General features: G+C 42.4%; 1 protein-coding gene and 1 long non-coding RNA gene across 2 annotated transcripts in view; both read right to left on the reverse strand.

Annotated features, from left to right (window-relative positions):
* The window catches only part of tcf20 (transcription factor 20), a 39,338-nt gene extending 21,840 nt beyond the window's left edge, over positions 1–17,498 (reverse strand). The window contains 7 exon segments of the mRNA XM_034190085.1: positions 9,200–9,260; positions 9,360–9,453; positions 9,618–11,801; positions 11,803–13,808; positions 13,811–13,847; positions 13,850–16,278; positions 16,281–17,498. Coding sequence (XP_034045976.1) covers positions 9,200–9,260; positions 9,360–9,453; positions 9,618–11,801; positions 11,803–13,808; positions 13,811–13,847; positions 13,850–16,278; positions 16,281–16,653 — 7,184 coding nt within the window. The 5' untranslated portion in view covers positions 16,654–17,498.
* A 13-nt stretch (positions 17,499–17,511) lies between these two features.
* On the reverse strand, positions 17,512–19,797 carry LOC117527649. Its single transcript, XR_004565579.1, has 2 exons — positions 19,233–19,797; positions 17,512–17,839 (listed from the first exon to the last, which is right to left on the reverse strand). It is a non-coding gene; the product is annotated as an uncharacterized LOC117527649 (long non-coding RNA).
* Positions 19,798–20,527: the final 730 nt, after the last annotated feature.

A 20,527-nucleotide genomic window follows, 5' to 3' on the forward strand; every position in this document is an offset into this window, starting at 1 on the left:
TTAAAGTTAATGGAATACTCAGCTCAATAGAGCTCTGACTCTTTGTCAGCCTGGCTACAGTGCTGAAAGAAACCTGGGGTTGTTCTTATTTTCTTCAATTAGTGATGAGTAGAAAGATGTCCTAGCTTTACGGAGGGCTTTTTTATAGAGCAACAGACTCTTTTTCCAGGCTAAGTGAAGATCTTCTAAATTAGTGAGACGCCATTTCCTCTCCAACTTACGGGTTATCTGCTTTAAGCTACGAGTTTGTGAGTTATACCACGGAGTCAGGCACTTCTGATTTAAGCTCTCTTTTTCAGAGGAGCTACAGCATCCAAAGTTGTCTTCAATGAGGATGTAAAACTATTGACGAGATACTCTATCTCACTTACAGAGTTTAGGTAGCTACTCTGCACTGTGTTGGTTAATGGCATTAGAGAACATAAAGAAGGAATCATATCCTTAAACCTAGTTACAGCGCTTTCTGAAAGACTTCTAGTGTAATGAAACTTATTCCCCACTGCTGGGTAGTCCATCAGAGTAAATGTAAATGTTATTAAGAAATGATCAGACAGAAGGGAGTTTTCAGGGAATACTGTTAAGTCTTCTATTTCCATACCATAAGTCAGAACAAGATCTAAGATATGATTAAAGTGGCGGGTGGACTCATTTACATTTTGAGCAAAGCCAATAGAGTCTAATAATAGATTAAATGCAGTGTTGAGGCTGTCATTCTCAGCATCTGTGTGGATGTTAAAATCGCCCACTATAATTATCTTATCTGAGCTAAGCACTAAGTCAGACAAAAGGTCTGAAAATTCACCAGAGAAACTCACAGTAACGACCAGGTGGACGATAGATAATAACAAATAAAACTGGTTTTTTGGGACTTCCAATTTGGATGGACAAGACTAAGAGGTCAAGCTTTCAAATGAATTAAAGCTCGGTCTGGGTTTTGATTAATTAATAAGCTGGAATGGAAGATTGCTGCTAATCCTCCGCCCGTGCTACGAGCATTCTGACAGTTAGTGTGACTCGGGGGTGTTGACATCATTTAAACTAACATATTCATCCTGCTGTAACCAGGTTTCTGTAAGGCAGAATAAATCAATATGTTGATCAATTATTATATCATTTACCAACAGGGACTTAGAAGAGAGAGACCTAATGTTTAATAGACCACATTTAACTGTTTTAGTCTGTGGTGCAGTTGAAGGTGCCATATTATTTTTTCTTTTTGAATTTTTATGCTTAAATAGATTTTGCTGGTTATTGGTGGTCTGGGAGCAGACACCGTCTCTACGGGGATGGGGTAATGAGGGGATGGCAGGGGGGAGAGAAGGTGCAGAGAGGTGTGTAAGACTACAACTCTGCTTCCTGGTCCCAACCCTGGATAGTCACGGTTTGGAGGATTTAAGAAAATTGGCCAGATTTCTAGAAATGAGAGCTGCTCCATCCAAAGTGGAATGGATGCCGTCTCTCCTAACAAGACCAGGTTTTCCCCAGAAGCTTTGCCAATTATCTATGAAGCCCACCTCATTTTTTGGACACCACTCAGACAGCCAGCAATTCAAGGAGAACATGCGGCTAACATGTCACTCCCGGTCGATTGGGGAGGGGCCCAGAGAAACTACAGAGTCCGACATTGTTTTGCAAAGTTACACACCGATTCAATGTTAATTTTAGTGACCTCCGATTGGCGTAACCGGGTGTCATTACTGCCGACGGTGAATTACAATCTTACCAAATTTACGCTTAGCCTTAGCCAGCAGTTTCAAATTTCCTTCAATGTCGCCTGCTCTGGCCCCTGGAAGACAATTGACTATGGTTGCTGGTGTCGCTAACTTCACATTTCTCAAAACAGAGTCGCCAATAACCAGAGTTTGATCCTCGGCGGGTGTGTCGTCGAGTGGGGAAAAATGGTTAGAAAATGTGAACGGGTTGGCGGTGTACACGGGGCTTCTGTTTAGGGCTACGCTTCCTCCTCACAGTCACCCAGTCGGCCTGCTTTCCCGGCTGCTCAGGATCTGCCAGAGGGGAACTAACGGCGGCTAAGCTACGTTGGTCCGCACCGACTACAGGGGCCTGGCTAGCCGTAGAATTTTCCACAGCTATCCTCTTATGCTCAAGAGGACATGCCCTTGAAATGGGTGTTTCAACAAGACAATGACCCCAAGCACACTAGTAAACGAGCAAAATCTTGGTTCCAAACCAACAAAATTAATGCCTTGCAGATGTGAAGAAATCATGAAAAACTGTGGTATACAACTAAATAATAGTTTAGTGATTCACTTGATTGCTAAAAAAGCAGTTTGAACATAATAGTTTTGAGTTTGTAGCATCAACAGCAGATGCTACTGTTACTGTGAACACCCCCTTTTCTACTTTTTTTTTTTTTTTTTACTAATAGCCCAATTTCATAGCCTTAAGACATGCATATCATGAATGCTTGGTCTATTTGTGAGAATCTACTGGTACCTTGTTTCCCATGAAACAATAAGAAATATACTCAAAACCTGGATTAATCTTTTTAGTCACATAGCACTACTATTATTCTGAACACTACTGTGTGTGTGTGTGTGTGTGTGTGTATATATATATACACACAACCCCTGGCAAAAATTATGGAATCACCGGCCTCTGAGGATGTTCATTCAGTTGTTTAATTTTGTAGAAAAAAAAAAAAAAAAAAGATCACAGACATGACACAAAACTAAAGTCATTTCAAATGGCAACTTTCTGGCTTTAAGAAACACTATAAGAAATCAGGAAAAATAATTGTGGCAGTCAGTAACGGTTACTTTTTTAGACCAAGCAGAGGGAAAAAAATATGGAATCACTCAATTCTGAGGAAAAATTATGGAAACATGAAAAACAAAAGAACGCTCCAACACATCACTAGTATTTTGTTGCACCACCTCTGGCTTTTTATAACCAGCTTGCAGTCTCTGAGGCATGGACTCTTAATGAGTGACAAACAGTACTCTTCCTCAATCTGGCTCCAACTTTCTCTAATTGCTGTTGCCAGAGCAGCTTTGCAGGTTGGAGCCTTGTCATGGACCATTTTCTTCAACTGCCACCAAGATTTTCACTTGGATTAAGAGCCGGACTATTGCAGGCCATGACATTGACCCTATGTGTCTTTTTGCAAGGAATGTTTTCACAGTTTTTGCTCTATGGCAAGATGCATTATCATCTTGAAAATGATATCATCCCCAAACATCCTTTCAATTGATGGGATAAGAAAACTGTTCAAAATATCAACGTAAACTGTGCATTTATTGATGATGTAATGACAGCCATCTCCCCAGTGCCTTTACCTGACATGCAGCCCCATATCATCAATGACTGTGGAAATTTACATGTTCTCTTCAGGCAGTCATCTTTATAAATCTCATTGGAACAGCACCAAACAAAAGTTCCAGCATCATCACCTTGCCCAATGCAGATTCGAGATTCATCACTGAATATGACCTTCATCCAGTCACCCACAGTCCATGATTGCTTTTCCTTAGCCCATTGTAACCTTGTTTTTTTCTGTTTAGGTGTTAATGATGGCTTTCGTTTAGCTTTTCTGTATGTAAATCCCATTTCCTTTCTTACAGTTCGGTCACAGACGTTGACTCCAGTTTCCTCCCATTCGTTCCTCATTTGTTTTGTTGTGCATTTTTGATTTTTGAGACATATTGCTTTAAGTTTTCTGTCTTGACGCTTTGATGTCTTCCTTGTCTACCAGTATGTTTGCCTTTAACAACCTTCCCATGTTGTTTGTATTTGGTCCAGAGTTTAGACACAGCTGACTGTGAACAACCAACATCTTTTGCAACATTGCGTGATGATTTACTCTCTTTTAAGAGTTTGATAAACCTCTCCTTTGTTTCAATTGACATCTCTCGTGTTGGAGCCATGATTCATGTCAGTCCACTTGGTGCAACAGCTCTCCAAGGTGTGATCACTCCTTTTTAGATGCAGACTAACGAGCAGATCTGATTTGATGCAGGTGTTAGTTTTGGGGACGAAAATTTACAGGCTGATTCCATAATTTATTCCTCAGAATTGAGTGAGTCCATATTTTTTTCTCTCTGCTTGGTATAAAAAAAGTAACCGTTACTGACTGCCACAATTTTTTTTTCCTGATTTCTTATAGTGTTTCTTAAAGCCAGAAAGTTGCCATTTGAAATGACTTTAGTTTTGTGTCATTTTTGTGATCTGCTTTTTTCTACAAAATTAAATAACTGAATGAACATCCTCCGAGGCTGGTGATTCCATAATTATTGACAGGGGTTGTATATAGATATATATGACTATCCGAGAAATTGTGGACGAGCTGGACATGCCACAACATGTCCTGTGAGGCTTCATCATGGCGCTGCTTTTTGTTCTCCACCATTAGTGGCTCCGTCCCGACGCGCGAATTCCTCTGCACGTCTTTTCATGACAAAAACTCCTGTAACAGTGGAATTTGCCGAAAAAGTGCTAAGTCCACATCTTCTGCCATTTTTGTAGTAGTCAGACGACATCCCGGATCAACACAGTGTTCACTTTGGAAATGATCTGGTCGTTTCAGCCTGTCGATCGCCGCTCGGAGCGTAGCGCGCCCTCCGCCATTGTGCGCTGTCTTTAAACCGGTTGTAACACTCCTTAATCTGCATGATCCCCATAGAATCAAATTATCAGGGAACATACTTGAGACACAGACCTTGGACAAGTTCAAATATGGCCAACCTTGACCTATTTTAAGAGATTAAAAAGTCACATTCTGTTTCAATCTGTTCCAATTTTTTTTGAGTGGCGGGGGTGACAGAAAATCTGAGTAGAGCTGCACCGTGACATCAGTGGATGGTCTATCCAAAATCGCTTTGTTTTGTGTCTTCATATACATGTTTCTTGTATCTTATGGAAAAAACTAGCGAGAAAGAAACACTTCTAAAACTGAAAATGCCGTTTTTGGAACCTATTAACACAGCTGAAGTGATTTATAAGACATTTAGCAGACATTAGCTTGCATGCTAATGGCCACCAACTCAAAGCTAACCTCTGCTCATCAAACGCTCAGTGTTACCAGCTCAGCCTGTTCCTCTGTTAAAGAAGTCGGGATTATGGGATCTCTCTTTTCAGGCATTGGGGGAGGTCTGTGTGGTTTTATTTGTGTTATTTCAGTTTAGTATGCAGCTGCTTGCACGAAACTGCTGGTGGCGGTAATGCAATGAGTGGGGTTATGAGCTGCAGACTGAAAGGAGTAGAGGACTAAGTGTGAGCGCCAGCTGCAGCGCGGAATGTTAGAGAGCTCTGCTCTGTTAAAAAGAGAAATAACGCTTGTGTTCAGTGAGTTAATACACCTGCTCAAGCCTCTATACCACCGTTAAGACACCACTGCACAGAGGAAGGAATCAACATCATGGATGCTTTCCTACAGACGCCGTTTAAAAAGTAAATATGGCTGAGGATATTTTAGTATTGCGGGTTTTTTGTATTTTGAAGTTAAGAATAACTGTTCAGATGTAGCCAGAACATGTGGCTAGGTCCTTTTTGTTCTGTGATGTATTGCATACAATGCAAAAACAGGTGGTTTTCCTCAGTTTCTTTATGCACGCAGCACAGAAACTGCAGCTGTTCTGGGAGTCATCTCCTCCAGTTTTCACAGACAGCGAGACTGTCACTAAGTCATATGGCAAATGACTGGTTCAAAAATTACTTGAGTAAATTAGAAACACAGGTCTACAAAAGTAATGTGAAAAGTGCTCATTAACAGTGGCCAGCAGCTGAGTTCCAACTCCTGCAATTAACATTTATAAAATCAATTACTGGCATTTGTGAATCAATTCAAAATCAATCATTCTTGTCTGCATGGGGATGCGTCTAAGAATCGATTCCCCCACCCCTAATGGAGATGCCGATTTCCTTTTCCAGCAGGACCTGGCACCTGCCCACATTGCCAAAACTACTCCTAAGTGGTTTGCCAACCATGGTATTACTATATTTGAATGGCAAGCTAACTCACCTGACCCTAAGCCCATGGAGAATCTATGAGGTCCTGTCAAAGGGAAGGTGACATCAGACCCAGCAATAAAGATAAGTTGAAAGCTGTTATCAAAGCAGCCTGGGCTTCCATAACACATGCACAGCAGTGTCACAGGCTGATCACCTCCATGCCACGCAGCACTGCAAAGGTGCCCCAACCAAGTATTGAGCTCATAAAGGAACATAATGTGTAGAGGTTCAACATTTCTGTATTATAAAGGGGTAAATGGGTTTTTTTTAAGTGATCTTATAAAATATTCTAACATTTTGAGAAAATGATTTACCCCCTCAATGTTGGAGTCACAGAACAATTATCGAAGTTAAAATTAAAAATGCTCGAAACATTTTAGTTTATACATGAGTCCAGAATATATACATTTCACAATTTATTATAAAACTTTTTCACAATATTCAAATTTTTTTGAGATGCACTATGAGACAACTTTAGACTGCTGTTGTAGCCAATCGGGCTCAAATTCCTCATTTTTAGAATCAAGAAGGCAATCGGCTGAAAATCAGCAACTGGAAGCCATCCTTACATTAATTAAAACATTAATGGATTGCAGGAAATTCTTCAGATGAAGTGGAGAAAGGGAAGCAGCAAAGAGAGATAAGGATGAAGAGCTGCCTCTGATTGGTGAGTTAGCTAGGTAAAACCCTTTAGGTGCACGGATAAAAAAAAAAATTGTTCTTTCCATTCCAGTAAAGTGAATAATTTTTATGCTATAATTCCTTTAAATATATAAACATACATTTCAGAGTTCAACTCAAAAAATGTACACAGCAGCAAGATATAAACCAGAGGAAAAAAAAATAATGTTTAGAATTTTTTTCAATGAGAAAAGGAAGCCCGTGTGGTCTGTCTGAACCAATCACTGCTCAAGCTTTCACATTCTAGCAGCGTGTAAACAACATGCAGGGCTGTGAAATGAAAAACTGAAATCTGAGGAAAATTTGCAGGGGGTCTGGGGGGCATAGGCCTGAGGTCTCAGGCCCCGTGGGACCCCAGAAACCAAATGAATGTTATCTAATGATACACCTTCAGCATCTCTTGGATGAAAAAAATAAAAATCTCAAAATTAGCGCACATTTAAATGATCCTATATTCGACCTTTTATTTGAACTGTCAATGATAATGTTGAAATAACAAAATATGACATGGAAGTAGGACCTGGAAAGATTTTCCTTTTAATTGTAAACCACATTATCCATCAACTCAGAACAGTTAAGCTACACGAAATTTATGAAGACTGAAAAGACTGTTAAAGCATTTCAAAAACCACAGCTAAAGCTTGTAGAATATTTTGAAAATCATGGTTAAATATTTACATTATTGTAAAAAAAAGCCACATATTCTTGTGTAAATTCCTGTAAATCCACTCAAAGCCAGTGTCTTTTTCCCAAGAAAAAAAGTTGACATTAATAAAAACTCATTTACATTCTTGTGAAAATTCATGTAAATCCATTATTCAAAGCCATGATCTTTTTTCCAATGAAAGAAAGCCTAGATTAATGAAAGAAAAGTCACATAAACACAATGTATATTTTCCAGTGTTTAATGACGGCACAGTTCGTTTCTCCCGTTCTTTCAGGTGTGTTCATGAAGCCAGCGACAATTCCACGGATTCTTGTCCTTATCAGACTTTTTCAAACCATCTTTCTTGCCATTTTCTATCTGACAGTCGCTCCGTGACAGACGTTCTGCAAAATTCTTCTTTTAAAAAAGTGAGAGCTCTAAAAGTCTGCAACGTCCACATGCTACATTTAGCTTAAGCGTCTCACAGGAACCACACAGCATCACTGCAGCAACCAACCAGTCCCGCTTTATGACAACTGTTGTAACAGCCAGGCTTTGAGTGGCATTTATCCTCCGCGAAGTTCCGCAGATCAGAGGAAACTGATTTGTATCTGTAACACACAGCTCAGTGTCTGCGGACTTATAAAACTTGCACGATGTTGTAAAAAAAAAAAAAATTGCGATGGACATTTTAAAAACTCAGTGATGATCACAATTACAGAGTACAACACTAACACCCCCCTCCCCACACCATGATGAAATCCGTGGAATTTCGCGGATCCACGGAGGTTTCACAACCCTGAAAAATAAATTGAACTGAAGTGAGGGGAAAAATGTTACAGACAGCAGGTTTTACAAAAAAGTTCAGCAATGCCCTTGCTTTATCTATTGTACATGTATGTAGCTCATTCAATATAATTTTAAGTCTTCAGTAAGTACTATCTGTGAATATTTAATCAGAGCTTAAAAGAACATATTTTTGTTTTCTACATTCTGAGCCGCACTGTGATGGATTGAGGAAACATACATGTAAATGTAGTGATGTCCGTTGAGCCCATCGAAAAGTTTAGTGCATGCTCAAAACGTGGTGGTTGCACGTTCATTTACAATTTTCTCCTTGACTTGTCCGTAACCTGCCAGTGGATGTTCAGTCGACGTTAGTTTTATTCATGCATTGTTTGTCAGTGGTTGTCCACTCATTCCATCAGAGCTCCAAATCCACTGGTGACCAACACATTAGGCGATTTTTTGCCACCGGACAAATGCTTTCAACCCGTTACTAATCAGTTTACTGAATCTGTCGGTGTGACTACACCTTAAGTTAAATTTAAATTTTAAAACAATAATCAGAAACTACTCTTTAATCCGTTGACTAGTAATTTATGGATTTCCAGAGAGCTTCAAAATGCCATCATAGGCCAAACAAAATGAGTGCCAGCTAAATGTGTCTGACTGGTTTCAAATTGGACAGCCCTGCTTAAAGGCATTAGTGATGTAAATGCAGAAAGACTGGATGAAGCTTGTGTGTCTGTTTATTTCTGATTTAGAATGCAACAACCATGAAGCAATCACAAAAATAACATTTCTCTTAACTCATGCTGTAGCTCTTGACAGCAGCTACTAAGTAGTGACTACGAATAAAAAAGATGGGAGAAGCCAAAAGAAATCTGTGAAGTTTGCACCCACGGCAGAGGTCTCACAAACTGGATTAGAGTCTAAAAGCACCACGTGCTGCTCTCACATTTTCCAAATACTTCACTTGTGCAGGCTCCATATCATAGGACAAATATGTACTAGAGTACACTGCCCAACGCTACACAACAGTTCAATTAGTAGCCAATGAAGCAAGAGGGTTTTAAGTGAATCAAATTTAAATTTCATAGAAACAATATGAAAACCAACTTCTCCTTTACCTTGTGCTTTGGACACCGGAGTGAGAAGTTATCTTCATTCAGAGAGCAATCTGGGAAGGAAAAAGAAAATATTACTGGTCACTGTTGGAAAACTGTGTGCTACACACCTCACTTTTTAAATTGCACCCGAATTTAATGCATTCACTCACCAGCTTCAACAGCACACAGGTAGTGATAGCGAAGTGTACAGCCTTTACTGTAGCAACCCAGGGTTGAGCCAACCATCTCACAATATGAGCAGCACTAATCAGATATAAAAAAAAGCAAAATATATATGTGTGTATCAAAACTATACAAAAGCGTAAATGGATAAGCACTTAAAAATGATGAAACTCCTGTCAACAGATTTATCTGTGAGATATAATTTTTCAAATAAAACAGATCAAATGGACAGAGAGGCCACTCACTGTTTCTCTGGCACCATCTAGTGCTTCCTGCAGGCCGTACAGTCTCCCATTGACGAGGTACACTCCACTGGTCCATGCAATGCAGCTTTCATGCACCCACAGCTCCTCTGGGTCCATGGGCATCTGAGGAAGCTGGGCAAGTTGCGCTAAGGGCCCCAGGGAATCCAAAGCTGGTGGTGGAGGTTGGAAGGGCAGAGAGGCCTTACTGTTTGATGGTACCATTCTCGGGGAATCCTCACTAGATTTGTGCCTCCTTTTAAAGCGTGGATGTGAGGTCAGCTTTCTGTGTTGAGGTCGTTGTTGAGCTTCATCTGTTTGCTGCTGTTTTTGCTTCTGTTGCTGGTCAACCTCAACCTCTGGCTCTCTCTTCAACTCAGGGATAGGTCTGATGTCTACATTCATATCCCAGGTTACAGATGTTTCTTTACTGGTGGCACAAGAGGAGGTGTTGCTCAGCTTGCCATGTATTTTTTCTCTGCCATCTGGAGAAGCATGTCTAACTGTCCCAGTAGGAGATGCTGGGTTTGTATCTAGATTGATGGCACAGTCACTCTCAGTTGAGGGCACTGTCACCTGAACATCTTGTGTGTTTACGTCTTTGTGATTAACGCTTGGGTTTACATCAGAGTTTGGTCCTGTTTTATGACTGCCAGTGGAAACTTGACACTGTCTGACCTGGGGCTGGTTCTTGGGGAGCTTGGCAGCATATTCAGCTGGATAGTAGGGCCCATAGAGATCTCCAAGGTGTTTATAATTTGCCCATTTCTGACACAGGCAGCAAAGCAGACGGCCAGAATGACTAGTCTCTGTAATAATAGGGCCTGAAACAACATAGCCAGATGAAGGAAGTGCTTTTCCTGACTGAAGAGTAGTTTCCACTTCTTCTGACTCCCTTTTGTCTGATTCTCTGTCTCTCCTAGATAACTGAAAGGAAAGAGCTGAGGTCAAGAGAGAATCAATCCCACTCCCACCTGTTTTACCTCCAACTACACTACGCTCTCCTTTCATCTTGTCCTCCTCAGCATTTACTATGGTGCACACTGCCCCAATCTCTGGTATTTTTTTCTCCACGTGTATGTGTGGAACAAAGGGGCCCTTTCTGTTTGGATCTGAAATACTTCTACTTGTGCTCTGACTCCCTCCTACCCCTAAAGGTGTGTCATGGTCATCTTTAGCAATGGGTGGTATCGCCACTGTAGGACCTCTCCTCCTCCTTCTCTGTCCTCCTCTCACTTCTAATGACCCTTCTTCATTTTTTACACCTCTGCGCCTCCTTCGCACAGGCTTGACCTCAGTCTCTGGCTGTGTGTCTTCACTTTCAATATCCACTTTCACGACCTGGATTAAAACAGGTGGGGGCAAGGTGGTAATGCTTTTTGTCTCTGGCAGAGGAGGTGTCACAGAGGATGATGTGCTGACTGGCGTTTGATCTGACTGAGAGTTTGTGACAACAGTTGTAGGTGGAGCACTCTGGACTGGAGGAGGACTCACAGCTGTATTCTGAAAAGGAGCTTGAGAAATGACTGGCATTTGTGTTTGGGCTTGGTTCTGAGCCCGTTTTTGTTTATTGACACTCCCAACAGGCCTCCCTTTTTTCTTTCCAGAGGGAAAATAGCCTTTGGGCACAACAGTCTCTGGTGGCTTGGAATCTTGTGGTGACAGACTGCACCTACCAGAGGCCATCTGATGTCTGCTCAGCATGTGTCCTTGCCCTTGGCTATGGTGGGGTGGGGTGGTTCCATAGTACTCACTGCCAGGATAATCATCAAAACTCATGGCAGATTCTTGAAGTTTCTGTCGGAGGAGGTTAGCAGCTGACTGCTCTCCTCTTCTTGTTTCGAGCTGCTGATAAGTGTTGGTAGAATGTTGAATGTCAGATAGGACAGATGAAGATGGAGGTGGAGAACCCTGAACCGGGCGAGGAAGAGGTGGAGGAGGGGGTAAAGGCCCTAGCAAAGCAAAGTCCTCCTTGTCACCAGATGCTGATGCCACAGCAGCCCCCAATCCAAAGTCAAAGTCTTGTTGTTTGAGGACTTGGGATGTCTGATGAGAATCGCATGGATAGACAGATGGAGGTAAAGGCCCAGTCTCGTCAAGGCCTCTGAAGGGAATCATATCATTTAATGATTCATTTTCTTCCATGTAACCATCATCCCCACCTGATACTCTAGGAAAATGAGCCAAACTCTTGGTCCTGTGAATCATTAAAATGTGGTATTTCAGACTGAGAAAAGCCTGTGAAATGAACATCATCATCATCAGCACGGTTTGCTGACTTTTTAATGTTTGGTGTGATTTTCTGCACTATTGCTTCCAGTTTCAAGCCCCGTCCTTTCCTGGAAGGCAAAACCTTTGTGTTGCTATTTGATGGTGAAAGAGATTGTGAATATATATTCTCTCCAGGAACAGGAGAAGACAGCTTGGGACAAGGGACATCTGAACTGGATGAGTCATCCTCATTGTGATGGCTGGACTCAGACTGAGCTCCAGGAGAGTGATGCGAATTTGTGGAAACTCTCTGAGAACCATCTTGGAGCTGCCTTTTTGCAGGGATAGGAGAGATAAAAGAACGGACTCTCCTTCGCAATATTAGCGGATTTGTATCTCCTACAGACCCAGTTTTAATTTGACGCTGTACCGGTGGCTGCACAGAGTTTATGTCAGCAGGAGGCTTAGTGGAGCTGGATGGAAGAGGTGGACAAAGATGTTTAGTTTCCTCTACGGGTCCTCTGGTGACATCAGCTTCAACAGCATTTGGGCCTTGAATAATCTGTGGAGGAACTGGACCATGTGAAACCCCAGCAGCAGGACGAGGAGGCGTAGGAGGGGGTTGTGCTCGGAAGTAAGCCTCTCCCTCTCTTACAGGATGTGTCGACTCCCACATTTTCAAATCATAGTAAGCACCTTGATGGTGAAGTGGGGTTTTGGTTGCATGCTGGTCATTAGTCATGTCACTTTGGGATGTTATCCTCTGTCTCTGCTCTGTTTGGCTAAACTTAATTCTTCCTAGAGATGAACCAGATTGCATAGTCAACATTTCCTTAGATGGCCTGTTCATTGCTTTTACCCAGTCATTGATGTCTTGGGGATGATGATGAGGACCACGGGAGTGAGAATACATTTGAAGCTTATTTGTGGATTGGCTCTGGGGAGATAAATTGTGGTAGAGATGGTGGGAGGAGAAAAGGGGGCTGTTGCGTGGCATTATATTACCTTCTCTTGCATCGCCATATCGATATCCAGGAAAATTGCTGGTACTGGCAGTTGATAAATCAATGCCATGAAGATAACTCTGATGCCTCGATGGCGAAGACAGAGAACTGATGCTCACATGATGAGGTGGCAATGGTGTAGTGTCAACATTACTACGCCTGTATGGGTCAGGATTCATAAGAGATGAATGAAGAGATTTGGAAAGATAGTCCACGTGAGTCTCATTAGCTAACAAGTTGCCACGATGATCAGCATCAGAGCCAGCTTCTTTTGATGTAGTTTCAATTTTCACCACTTGTTTCTCTCCACTATCCTTTTTACTCAGATCACTGGCTGCTGCCGGAGAGGAAAATGGATGTTGAATCACAGACGCTCCACTCTGGCTTTTCTCCTTTTCTCTGTCACTTTCCCTGTCTGTTGTGCTCTGCTGGTTGGGGGACAGGTCGCAGATGACAGAGCGCCGCTCTGATGATGGGACTAATATGGCTGCTGATGATTTTTGAGACTCAGCTTGACCAGTGGTACTGGTTAGTGGCTCTGGCTCTTGTAGAAGAAGCTCTTGCACGGCAGAGGATGGTGTGGACACATTAGACAATGCTTTTCTCTGCGGCAGAGAATAATCAGCCAAGTTTATATGTTTTGGTGGAGGCTGTTGAGACTCCGTAGATTGTGGTAAATGACTCTGGGATACACATACTTCCGTTTTTTCAGTTTTTGGTAATATCTTCAAACTGGTCACCTCAGACATCACAGGGGAGTGAGGATCTATTGCAAAATCTGGTCCACTTCCATGCCTTTGTTTTAGGTGTAGCCGTTTTCCAGAACTTACTTGTTGAGTAGAATGACCAGATGCCTCAGTTACTCCAGTTTGCATTCTCACACTTTCAGCCATGCCATACCCATGCTTGGTTTGAAACTGTTGCTGAGGTTGGAGAAGGGGAGGAAATGCTTGTTCCGGTCGGCCATAACGTCTATCTAATTGTAGCCTTGAAGAACCTCTTGCAGAAGGCTGGGAACTGCTGCATTTGAGGAGTATCCTCAGAACCTTTTGCCGCTGCTGCTTGTCTTCTCTTCCCTAAAGCCTCAACAACAGAACTCAGATCTTTAGAATGCACAGGGCCATAACTAATCTGTGACTGGTACCCTAGGAATCTGGAATTTAAATCCATCACATTCACTGCACCAGCTCTGTTCTTCATTGACAAATCTGAACCATATGCTGCTTCTGGGTAGCTATATTTGTGTGGTCCAGTTTGAGGAGTTTGAGGCCTTCCAAAATGCGATTTGTGATGAGAGGAATATAGACTCAGATCGACACCTTCATCCCCATTATGACTGTTTGATTCTCTGAAGTAAGCGTGTGACACTTTCTGTTCTATACAATTGTCATGGGAGTGCTTGCTTTTCTCACTATGGCTTCCCTCAGACCGAGTTGAAACAATCACACCAACACTACTGGCACTTTGCTGCTCCTCAGATGTATGTTTTTCTTCCCTCCTATTACTGTGTAGTCTGGACACAATGTGCAATCTGTTTTCTTTATCTTGACTATCTTGTGCATTTACATCTTGTTGCACTTGGCTACTGCTTTTCTCTGTTATTTCAACCATAGCATCACCTTCATTTTTAATGACTTCATTTTTTATTTCCATCTTCTTTAAGCTACATCCATGTTCACTATATGTTGAGCAAGGCTCTGAGAGACAGTTAGGCTGATGAGGATTAGTGGAGATGAGTGACAAGGGCGATGAGGAAACTGGAGGTGCCGACTGTGAATTTGCACCCGTCTTTGATGAATGATATCCAAAGGATGGAGATGGTGATGAAGAAATGTGAGCTTCACTTGCTTTTGTTTCAGAACATGGTTTCATTGTTGAATTAGATGTGATTGTTTTAACATTCAACGCCTGTCCAGTCTGTTGTTGGGTCTGATTCTGAGGAGGGGGGCGATAGGTAGCTGGTTCAGATCCACTGCTTGCACCACTAATCTGTCTCACTCTTTCATGTTCTCGCCCAGTGAATGGTTCATCTCGCTCCACTTTTGATTTTGTAGTGCTTCCTGCTGATATCAATGAGGCGTCTTCATCAGCACCACTTTCTAAACTGCCGCAATCACCAATCCCCACTCCCGTTCCTTCTTTAACTGTGCTGGTGCTCGAGGCTGCGCTGGCATTTCGACTCCTTGGTTGTGACGGGGGTATGGTGTGTGTTGCCTGATGCGTCGGGCCACCGTCTTTTCCCTTTTTCTGTGAAAGCACTGTGTCAGTAAGTAACATATGCTGAACTGTGTTTGGTAAATTGGCTACTTGTGATGTCAAGGCATTGAGACTATTCAAGCAGGTATCCTGCATTTTTTCAAGTGGAGTACATGAAAAAGCAGATGCACTTTCCTCTTTTGATCCTATACCCATTTTGTTGTGGCTTGTTGACCCTCCAATTGTGCTCAGGTTTTGAGGTTTATGACTGCCACTGCTACCACAACTACTAATGCTGCTATTTGAGTTGGGAGTGGGACTTAATTGAGACATTGTCTGCAGTAATCTATGACTGCTACGGGGGTTTGACTGAGCAGGAACTTGACTTGAAGTGTTTCCGTGTGACTCTGAGACACCCATCAAAGGAGAAGGAGAGGAGCTACAGCTGGGGGATTGAACTGCAGATGCAGCTGGTGAGGGGTTTGATATAGGACTAAAGTTTTGATTAATTTGGGTTTGTTGAGAATTGGGATGCAGGGGAGATTTGGGTATTTCTTGAGAGGCTGCTTGAGTTACAGTGGAATTGGAGGCTTGATGTTTAGCATATACAGAGATTGGAGAAGAGCCCTGGTGCTGCATCTTGAGAGAGTTGTCATAACCTACTCCTAAATTGTGCTGTGAATTCCGGTGCTGTAGTGTAGCTTGCTTGTGAAGTGAATGTGTCTGTGGGGAATAGCCAGGATAATTTGAAGCACTGTAACTCTGCTGTACATTCTCTATTGGCCCCACGCTGTTAGCAGCAACTGAAGTGGCAGAGTTTGAATTAGAGTTGACACTGGGAGAACTGTTGACTTTGGAATCAAATCCAGCACTACCAGTCCCATCAAGATATCTCTGTGGAGGAGGGCTGTACATCCCTGTCGACCCTGCAGATGCTGCCCCCTGTGGAGAGTAGTGTGGATACTGTGGAGTCATTATGTGCCCAGAATGTGGATAACTCCTATGCGGCTGTCCATGGTGGACAGATTGGAAAGTTTGTCCATGTTGGCGGTGCTGCATCGGAGATCCTGACAGTGACTGCATTGCAGAGTTCTGACTTATATTGTACTGATGAGAAGGTGAGAACGTTCCAGCACTCCCACTTGAACCAGCACTAGAGCCATAGTCGACTGAATATGGCGACATCAGGCCAGATGATGATGCAGAACCTGATCCAGCATGTCTGTACTGGTGAGGTATGTGTCCATCAATATTGGGTACCCAAAACTTGCCCCATAAGCCACACTCCCTCTTCTGTGTCTGTCCTTGCCAGTCATTGCAAGGTAATAATCCATGGCATCCTTCCTGTAAGGGTTGTTACTGTTGCCACTGTGAAGGCTACCCTGTGATGGTTGTGGCTCTACAGTGCCTCTGCTTCGAGAACCGTAAGCAAGCATGTGACTGGCCTGACTGGGGTGGTGATGGCCTCTGTGCAGGCTCTGAGGTTGCAACCCTGTATAATCATCTATCATCCTTGGAGAGATCTGGAGATCTGCTGGCTGAGGAGGATAAGGAGGGCCCGCAACACCCCTTCCACTGAATCCAGGGGGCAGCGAAGTGGGAGCTGGACTGTGAGAAAAATTCTGCATTTTTGTCCCCTTCCCACCCCCCAACCTAAGTTAGGATTCAAACTGGAAATGTCTGTAAGTGTCTATATCAAGGAATGATTATGATCAGAAATGGGCAGGCTTATAGCAGTAACCATAAAAAAAAAAAAAACCCAGCCAGCATATTCATTCTTTTGTAACAGAAAGTTCGTAGATCAGTTGATATCATCAATATATGAAAAAATGGTAAAAATTGTACTGCCGTAGTCCAATGTCTTGTAGATTCCGTTTACACAAAAAGGGAGAGAAAGAGAAAGGAGGGGAGAAAAAAGTCCGTTTATACTGAATCTTTCCAGCCAAGGAAAAAAAAAAAAAAAGTGGCACGTTTCTACTGAGGAAAAGCATACGATATTAAAAGTGTACATTCATCCCAATGATGTTGAAGACGTTTGGCACTGGGTTTATAAAAAAAAAAAAAGTTGTCGATAACCATCACACCAATATATGAAATATCCAACCTTAGATGTCTTTACCTGTATTCAATAGCTCAAGCAAACAGAGCTGTGGGAATTAAATCACATCTTGTGCAAAAGGGAGGAAAAAAGAAAAGAAGTCAAAGCTGCAGAGACTGCATTCCATCACTGCAATCCTTCAGTTTGTCCACGTGCAAGTTTGCAGGGGTCTGCCTCACACTTTGTGAGATGAAAACTTGAGTAACAGGAATAACAAGGTCAAGATATAGACCTTCACTAAATATTCCAAGAAGCGAATACTCCATTGATATTCTCCTCGCCCCTTTCATGCAGAACGCAACAGTTTTTGAGGTGTTCTTCTTGGTCATTCCCTTTTAAATACCGCTTTCTTTTATATATATATATATATATATATATATACACATACATACACACACATTTATATATATTTTTGCTACTGCCTGTGTTCAGTTAAATTGTAGTCTTTGGTCCTTCTTCCGTATTTGCCCTCTTCTTGTCAGTTTTCAGATTTGTCTAGGTGTTCGTCCACATCTTCAGCATTTAGCTGTCTTACCTTTGTTTTTTTCTGTCAGCCATTTAATTCTGCCTAGTTCCATAGCAACAATTTTCCAAAAGGAGGGTAATCCATTTATTCTTCTTTATTTTCATCTCAATTCAGTCTTGTGTTTTCACTGAGTATTTCCAAGAAATTGTGTCCATTTTCCATCTGATCCTGGGAAGAAGCGTTCACAGTTCTGAAAAGATATAAAAAAAAAATGAATTGAACACATTAGTTTTCTCTCTCTCACACACACCCACACAAATTATTTAGGTACAATAGCTTTTCATGAAATGCTGATCTAACAAAATTTAATTTCAGTATTTCATGTACCAACATACCTTCTATATTACAGAGAACCCTTTTTCCAAAGGGATCAGGATGTGCTCATAGAAAAACAAAATCTTTGTTGATCTGAGATATCAAATTCGAGATTATGTCATCAATTGATGTTTAATGGCTATGATAGTCATTGTGGAAATAAATCACAATCATCAGCTCTTTAAATGATTGATTTCCTCATAGCAACACTTAACACACCACACAGCCTTTACTGGTGTTATAGCAGGATATGTGTAGGCCATAAAATCTGACTGATAAACAGGGAAGGTGGCAAGGCAGCATATGCACAAGTAACAACAAACTTCAAATGTAAACAAACAATCTCATGGAGCCAAAACAGGAGCAGTTTACCCCCCCTTATTGCAATGAGGACACTAAAACCCAAACAAAACAATTTCAGTGAATTTATCTCCTGTAAAAGGCTTTAATCATTACAGTTTATAATTAAAGGGTTGACGCCACTTTTACGGGGGTCAACCTAGCACAATGATCTACTTTCTTACAAAATGCACCATAAAATGGTTAATGGCCCATAAATAACTTTAGGCAACTTGTGTTTTGTTATAATGTGCCAGATAATAAAAACAGCTTAGTTGGTGAATTTAACAAGTCACCTAAAAGGTTCAGTTGTCACTTCTGAGGGTGCATGGGTGGTGCAGAGGAAAAGTGGTAAGGCTGGAGGGATGTTATTGATCTCCATCAGTCTTCAAGCCCATATCTTGATTACTAATTAATCACAGCAGCTCGCTGTGCACGTTCAGGCAGCAGCAGCATTCACAACACACACAACAGCGCACTGATTCTCAACTAGTCCGCAAATCAATCAATGGCACAGCTGTCTGATTGAGAAAAGCAACGTTTATTATGTTGGCTCGTCTTAGCTTCACCTACTACGTTAGCCACAGTACGCATTACAATTAGCTTTGTGAAGTTAGCATTAGCTCGAGTTAAAAAATAAAATAGCCAGCTAGCCGCATATGTTAGCAAGCTACAGCCATCACCATGTAGCATATCAGAAAGCCACTTAAACTGCTGTGTATCGGCTCACGGCAAACACTTATAAAAGAAACGCCAAATTACAGCAGGCTAAAGTAAGAGTGGAGCCTTTAGCTACCACAGAGAGGTGATTAGGTGCAGATGTTCAGCAGGGGTAGCTTAGCATAGAGCTGCTGAGAAGGGACTGCATCAGAAATTAACCAGCGTGACATTTAGCTTTGAGCTAACGCTAGCCGAACGCGATAGCATACCTGAAAACAGCAGAAGGCCCCCAAGAAGCGCCAAAGGCTGTTTAGTGGCTGTGGTGGCAGGAAACCCCCGAGTCGAGTCGACTCCTCCGCCGCTTTCACCCTCTCTAAGCCCAGACAACCCCCGACCGTGGGAGGGAGAGGAGGGGGGAGAGAGAGGCGTCACGACACTCAGATCCACGGCCTTTTCTTCTCATTCTTCCTCCTCCCTTTTTTCCTCTCCCCACCTTTTGTCCTCACCTCTAAATAAAAAGAAAAAAAGAGAGTGCAGGAGCGCAACCGGGGTTCCTGTAGGTCCCGTACCCGGTGAGGTCCCTGCTACACCCCCGCCCTCCCTCGCTCGTTCTTCCTCCTCCTCCTCCTCCTTCACGCGCCGCTGAGGTGATTCCACCTATCTCCAACTCAGATCAAAAAGCCGCCGCACGCGACTGCCGCCAACGTCACTTTCTCCGTCATTAAATTGCATTTGCACGCCTTCGTCGGCCGTCCGACCTATTCGTTTTCCTGTTTTCTTCTTTTTCTTTTTCTTCTTCTTGCAACAGAAAGACCGCCTTGAAAGCGCACACATACACACACATATATTCCTGCACCCCCTCCTCCCTCATCGCTCTCCATCACATCCCTCCATCTCCCCTCCTCCTACTCCTTCACTGAAGCTGTTTCATTTATTTTTCCCCCCCTCTACCGTAAAATCTAAGATTAAAAGACTGGTGGCGACTGCAGTTTGTGCATTGTCTGGTCGTTTTTGCAGCAGCTCCTTTGTTCTTATGTCACCTCAAATAAATCAGGGTAGACTAATGATGGCAATGAGGTACAAAGACAAAATGGAGAGGGAACAGGGTTGTGTGGAATGCACAAGCTAGTAACATTAAAATCTGTGTGTGCGAGTAGGCCTGCATGGTGCAGTGGTTTTTAGCAGTCTCGGCTTGCATTAAATGCCGACAGACAAGCGGCTTTGCTGGTGTTTCCACAAAGAAAAGTGACTTAAATCATTAAAATTACTGGTTAATTTTTCATGCCCACAGGCAGAATGACAATGGAGATGGTAAACAATCACATTGTTATGTTGTGTGTTCAGCCATGCTTGCACTCTCCAGCCACCACAATGGTGTACCCTATGGCCCCTGTGCACGCCGCTGCTGCAGTGTGTCACCACCAGCGTGCACAAACCTGACTGTGACATGCACACACGCTCCATACATATATGGTGCTCACACGGCACTGTCAATCACATGACTAAAAAAAAAAAAATCTCTCCCAGTTTCTAAACAACAGTTCAATACATTTCATTCCCTTGC

This window comes from Thalassophryne amazonica, chromosome 16, assembly GCF_902500255.1.
Source record: "Thalassophryne amazonica chromosome 16, fThaAma1.1, whole genome shotgun sequence".
NCBI lineage: Eukaryota > Metazoa > Chordata > Actinopteri > Batrachoidiformes > Batrachoididae > Thalassophryne > Thalassophryne amazonica.